The sequence below is a fragment of the Camellia sinensis genome, chromosome 6 (assembly GCF_055761805.1).
Source record: "Camellia sinensis isolate YWXY chromosome 6, ASM5576180v1, whole genome shotgun sequence".
Lineage (NCBI taxonomy): Eukaryota > Viridiplantae > Streptophyta > Magnoliopsida > Ericales > Theaceae > Camellia > Camellia sinensis.
Window position 1 is genome coordinate 110,449,915 of NC_138966.1, and position 6,768 is coordinate 110,456,682.

The 6,768-nt window shown below is 35.1% G+C and overlaps 1 protein-coding gene across 1 annotated transcript; it reads left to right on the top strand.

The window, feature by feature from the left end:
• The first annotated feature begins 1,056 nt into the window (after nt 1–1,056).
• Nucleotides 1,057–5,497, top strand: LOC114323244 (CBS domain-containing protein CBSCBSPB5). Its single transcript, XM_082876339.1, is given in 16 exon segments — nt 1,057–1,536; nt 1,650–1,732; nt 1,851–2,076; nt 2,466–2,644; nt 2,734–2,762; nt 2,765–2,902; nt 2,989–3,067; nt 3,195–3,308; nt 3,443–3,509; nt 3,615–3,720; nt 3,824–3,873; nt 4,103–4,209; nt 4,301–4,428; nt 4,659–4,744; nt 4,821–4,910; nt 5,019–5,497. Coding segments are annotated over 16 exon segments (2,142 nt in total). The 3' UTR covers nt 5,199–5,497.
• The last annotated feature ends 1,271 nt before the right edge of the window (nt 5,498–6,768 follow it).

Below are 6,768 nucleotides of genomic sequence, written 5' to 3' on the forward strand. Positions count from 1 at the left end.
ACAAATTATGAACGTTCAATCTCCCATATACAAAAGTTAAAGTTAATAACAGATTCAAGGTGGCCCAAATAGGTTGTTGCTTGATCTGAGAGCGAGACAGTGAGCACTAAAAAATATTAATTACCCTTCTTTTTAGTTGGTGTTCTTTAATTTCAACATACCTTTAGTTTCGTTTCATAACGAGATATGCCGTTTGGTTTGACGACGGTTTCGATCACATCCTTTTTTTTTTTGAAATTTAATATTAATATAATATAATAAGGGTAATTTGGGAAGAAAAAAAAAAGTAGACAAATAATATATGCCTTCCATTTTTTATAATTAGTTTTGATATGTTGAAATGTGTAAATTGTTCTCAATTCATGTACCCTAAAAGTGACAGAAGCACTACAGGAAAAATAGGTTTTAACGGCATTTTTTTAATGGCGTTTTTTTAAATGCCACTTTTCTTAATTTTTAACGGCGTTTTATAACCGCCACATATTTGTTAACCAAAACGGCACCGTTTTATAATTGAAAACGCCTCCAAATGCGGTAGGCACACGCGCGTCCTCCGTCCTTTCTTATTTTGAATCTCGGCCCTTTCTCTCTCTCAACCCTTATACGCACACATCTCTCTCTCTCTCTCAACCCTCTCTAAGCTCCATCGAAGCTCCATCTGCACCGTTGATTTCGAACATTCAAAGTGATTTCGAAGCTCCATCGCCAGCACGATCTGCACCGGCGAGGTAGCAAGCTCCACCGTCTCTCTCTCTCTAGTGAGAGATTCAGAGATTCAAAGCTCCACCGTTTTATTCTGACTTGATCCTTGTTTGCAGAGATTCAGAGGTTCAATGATTTCAGAGCGATTTCTATTTCGAAGCTCCATTACCACCACCATCTGCACCGGCGATTTCGATTTCACTAAGGTGAGCTCCACCGTCTCTCTCTCTCTCTCTCTCTCTCTCTCTCTCTCTCTCTCTACCTACACTTTCTATCGCTAAAACTCTCTTTTCTCATCTTCCAAAAGCTCAAATCTGAACTCTGACCCCTCGATTACTCACATTTCAAGCTCCAATGGCGGTAGCACAATTGCCAAGCCCATATGTTCAATCTACTACAAAGATCTCAATCCAATCATCGAAGACCTTCAATCAATCTCCATTTGCGGCCATGTCTTCTATGAGCTCTGGTCAGTCACTTCTATACTCACATATTATAGTTATATCTTCACAATTGTTCACTTCAATCGATTATTATTCGAGAACGATCTTCAATTTTATGTGTTTTTTTGACAAACCTAGCCTTCAACAATGTATCGAGTACTGTTCAAATGTGAAGAAGAAACGATGTCATGTATGCAAGCAGGCCTTTTTGAAGGCCAATGTTAGTCGGCTTTATTTCCAATCAGTAGGCAATCTCTATCAGAAATTGATCAATTACGAAGATAATCCAAGGGAGTTGTATAGGGAAATTGAGAAATTGGAAGGGGAGGTTTTAGGACTCAGATTGGCGATAGAGCGTCTTCAGAAAGATGTCGAAGAACTCAGTGAGGAGGTAATTTAATTTCATTGCTGTTCTTTTCAAATTGTTGAGTGTGTTTTTTGTGTTTTACATGTTTACACAGGTTGATTGAAACCTTCTCATTTAGCTCCTTCCTTGTATAATAGGAACTTGATAGATCAACTTTGGAGTGCGTGAGGCTGCAGGAAAGGAATATGGCATTGGCCAAAAAGCTTGCAACATTGAAATTGTAAGTGCCTTCATACTAGTGACAGAACCATTTATGTTTCAAGTCTCCAAACGAACTTTGTTGATTGTTATGGCTATCTGATTTACAATTTGGTCCTCTGATTTGAACCTGGAGGAAGAGGAGGTTATGAAACTTCCAAGAAAACTATTCTTGAAGGGGATGTACTAAATGATGTTGATTGGAATTCTAACTCTTCATCCACTAGTGAGGATTTAGTTGTTGAGAAAAACTATTTTTCAAGGTCAGAGGCAGCTTCAGATACAAGAAGTGAAGTGCATAGACCATGTAACAAGAATGGGGTTTCAGGTTCAAAAAGTGCATTTTGGACGAATGAAGATTGGGAGGTAAATCCCTACCCATACCCTTGGTATATACATGAATATATACTCCTATGTTCACATAATGTTATGCATATATAGATATGGAATTTGGAAATGTATGGTAGTTGTGTTGAGTGTGAAACTATGTTTCCAAAATGAAGGTAGGTATGATGATGACTACTTTCCTGAACCTTGTATTCATCTTGTGAAGCATGTTTTCGGGCTAATTTGGCCTGCATTTGCTTTCCTTTCATCATTAATACCTTAATGATTTCATGGTTTTGGCAATGCAAATTATTGTGTTAACTTGATAGACAATGTCACTCCAAAATCACAATTAAAAGTACAATGATTTCAGAGGTTGCAACAATTAGAACAAGAGATCAATCCTGTTGCTTGCTTATTAACTTTCACATAATTCATCAATTTGGTTAATACTACTAACCTTTGACTTAAATATATTCTTCATATTGGTTGCTGGTGAGGTGAATCTTGCGGAGACACCTGTTTCCAAGGTTTTGACTAGAAATCCAGTTTTTGTATTGTCCGACACTCTTGCTGTAGAAGCCTTGCAAAAGATGGTGCTAGGTTAGTATTGATCAGAAAGGCCACAACATATTATTTTTCCAGTGTTCTTTCCTAAATTTTTCACATTGAATATGGTCGTGATATTACCACAAGGAAATTCAAACATTTGCCTATTGTGGAGAGTGAGAGGTCATTGTTTTGCTTGATATAGCAAAGTGTTTATACGATGCTATTGCCCGCATGGAAAGAGCAGCTGAAAAAGGAAAGGCCATCGCAGCTACTGTTGAAGGTGTTGAAAAATAATGGGAGGCATCTATTGCTGGTTTGTAGAGAGTGTATATTAAAAAAAATTCTCTAGCATACCATCTTGTCTATTGCTGGTTTATTTATTTTTCGCTTGATAAACAGGTCCTAACACATTCATTGAAACACTTCGAGATCGAATGTTTAGGCCCTTTTTGTCTACAATCATTCCTGAGAATTCAAAGTAGGTAATATCTTCTCTGTTTTTTAGTTCCTTACATTGATTTTATTTTGTATATTATGTGGCTATTTTTGATAAAATAAATTTCCCAACATAATAGAAGTTGGATTACCAATTGTGGCATTGTCAGGATTGCAACTATCTCGCCAACTGACACAATGTTAATGGCAACAAAGAAGATGGTTGACTATGGTATGAGCTTTGCTGTTGTAGCAATTGAAAACAAAACACGAGGAATTTTAACGTGAGCATGTTGTTTATTGAATTGACATTGCAAATTTCTTTTGGGTCCTAAAAAGAAATTATGCAAACTTCTACAATTTTTATATGGTAATGTAAAGCATGAATTCTGATAGGTCCCTGCCAATTTTCTATCAGGTCAAAGGATATCTTGATGCGTGTAATAGCACAAAATCTTCCTCTAGAGTCCACTCCAGTGGAGAAGGTGATTTTCTCATTAGGATTTTTCCCGCTATCAAAAATTTTACAAGTTTCTGCTTTTCCTATGATCTATAATAAAATAATCTTATGCTTTCCAATTAAATCATAGGTAATGACCCCAAATCCCGAATGTGCAACAGTGGATACACCCATTGTTGATGCTCTGCATATCATGCATGATGGAAAATTTCTACACCTTCTTGTTGTTGATAAAGGTATTTTATATTCACAATCACACAAAAAAGGTTGTATAGAAGTTCTTATGATTTTCAATTATAGTTTATGACTAGTATGAATGGTTGAACACAAATAGAGTAGCGGTTGCTGTTGTTGATGTAGTTCATATCACTCATGCTGCTATAGCCACAGTAAGTCCTCTATCTTTCTGGGACCATCAATTGTCTTGCATGAGTTTGAGGTATAAAACATAATTGTTATTTTTTACAGATTTTGATAAGTATTAATAGCTAATTCTGCTAGGTAATTAATCATATATAGTATCTAAACTTCAATATTGAAGATTCCTTTTTCAAAATCCTGTATTTCTTTTTAATTAGTGGAGAACAATACGGTGTCACCGTTCCCTGCTGTCTTTAGGTGGGAAGCGATGCCAGGGTTAGTAACGATTCGTCACCCAATATGATGCAAAAATTTTGGGATTCTGCTATGGCATTATCTCCTGATGAGGAGGAAGATGCAGAAAGGTTAAACACCTTTTGCTCTTAAGATGATATTACATTTTTAATTGTGTGTGTTTATTTTACGTACATATTATTTGTCATGTTTCGGTGATAGTTCTTTCAAATTGGCTTCTGAAAGCATTGAGACAACAAGATCACTTCCCTACCCTTCGTCAATCGTGCCTAATACCTTTGCTTTCAAAATTCAAGATAAGAAGGGTCGAATGCATAGATTCAATTGTGGTATGCCTCTTCTTCTGCTTGTCACGTTGGCATGCATTCTATAAATACAGCATAGAATTTGAACCTTTGGATCTCTATTATAAGAAACTACTGATAGAACTAGTTAGATTTATCATTTTGGCTCAGAAACTACAGATTTGTCATTTATCTTTAATTTAGACTTCCATTATCCACATCTTAAGAATTAACATCTCTTAACTGAATTTCTCTAAACTGGTTTTGGAGTTCAGACACATAGAGTTTGACTGATCTTGTGACTGCAATCCTTCAGAGGGTGGGGGATGAAATTGACCGCAACAACTTGCCCCATATTTTGGTATATAGTCAATATCTCATTTCTTATTTGGATTCTAAGTTTTTACTTATGAGCTCAAGGACAACCACATTTTCAGTATGAAGATGAAAATCATGACAACGTTGTACTTGCGTCAAATATTGATCTTGCTGCAGCTATGGACCATGCAAGGTTAGTCGATTGAAAGGTAAGAATGGTCCTTTTAGTGCTTATTTCACAAGTAAACTGAAGGAAGCTAAGTTACCCAAAGCAAATATTTTTTCTCCTTAACCTTCCTTTAAATTTTTTTTTACAGGTATTAAAGTTGCATTTAGATCATTCAGGAACACAAGGTCATAGAAGAGGATCACAATCTGGAGGTGTAGAGTATGCTCAATCAGATGTGTGGGCTTCAGCATACAGTGCTTTAGCTGTAGGGGCTGCACTAATTGCCGGATTAAGCATGTTAGCATACTTGAGGAGGAATGGTAACTGATAATTATTTATACCCTTCTTTCAGTTTATAAAATTGATGTATTGGGAGCAGCAGTAGAAGAAGAACTGAGTTTCTGTGACTACCAAGGATAAAGCTAAAATTGATCAATGATGCTGGCTGGCAGGTCTCATGCTCAACATTTGTTTTTGTATATTAATATCTCAATAATTTTATCGAGTCAGAACCAACAATATACATCAATTGCATTTGTATTTCTGTGCTTAGTTTTGTATCCATAAAATTATTGTTTATATCTGCAGGGAATTATTTATTCATTTATTATTTTTTTCTGTTGGGTATTCCCGTAGTTTACATGATGGGATGGGTGAGAATTGTTTGTGAGGAGGATTTGTAGCTTCCTGAACTCTGGATTGATGCATTATTAATGGATAATAGGCAGTATCTGAAATTTTCAAATGTTGTTTTTCTGCAGTGAAGTTGTCAAACATTCATAATTGAAGCAAATATGAAATTAGGAAAATTCTATGATACACACTCATTTATACACCTCTAGTTACAAATTTTGTAATATTTGATTTTGATATTTGAGGAAATTCAATGATACCCACTCCTTTTGCATTACTCATGAAATTATTGCAAGTATATATATATGGAAAATGCATATGCTCCAATTATGGCATTTGTAGTATTTGGTTATAACCTATTGTGGTATTAGTTATGACTTATTATAGTGTTATTTATGACTTATTGTAATATTGGTTACGACCTATTATGATTATTATTTTAGTTATGATCTAAAATGTTTTTAATTATACCTTATGTGATGTATGATTATGATTCATTATTATTTTTAAGTTATGTTTGAAAAAAATAATTATCACGGCCATGTTTATACCTTCAGCTGAAGCACTTGACACTAGTTATTTTATGAGCCACTACGTTCGGAACCCAGAAGATGAAAATGTTGGTGGTGGCAGTGACTTTGATGACATGACTGAAACATGTAGTATCTATTATTTTAAAAAAAAAATGTATAAATGTCTATGACGGGTATTTTAATTTTGTTTTCAAGCTTAGTTTGTTTATTATTTTAATAAACATCAATTATTAGTTCTTTGTTTATCATAGGTATTTTTTTTTTTTTGTTCAACCACATAAAATTAGCACAATTTTTTTTTAAAAAAAAAAGAAGCTATGGCGGCGTTTTTTAAACGTCACTATATCTCAACCCTAACGGCTAAATTTTTAAAATGTATAAATGTCTATTACGGCGTTTCAAAACGTCGCTAATTATCATAGTATGACGTCAGAGACTGTTAGGGTAAGACATTTGGCGGCATTTTATATCATGACGTTTTTAAAACGCCATAAAACTATAGCGACGGCCGTGTCCTCGGCGTTTGGTGCTAAGCGTCACAAAAAGAATTGGCGGCGTTTTTGGCACTTATATCAGCGTTTTTTAAACGCCGCTAAAAGTAGATTTTCCAGCAGTGAAGTGCGTAAGCAATAATTTTCCTCAAATTTGGAATTAAGGAAGGAAGTACTACCTTGGAGTATGCTCTGGTTACCATGTCAAATTGCAATTTGAGTGAAAAATTGTAACGCCCTC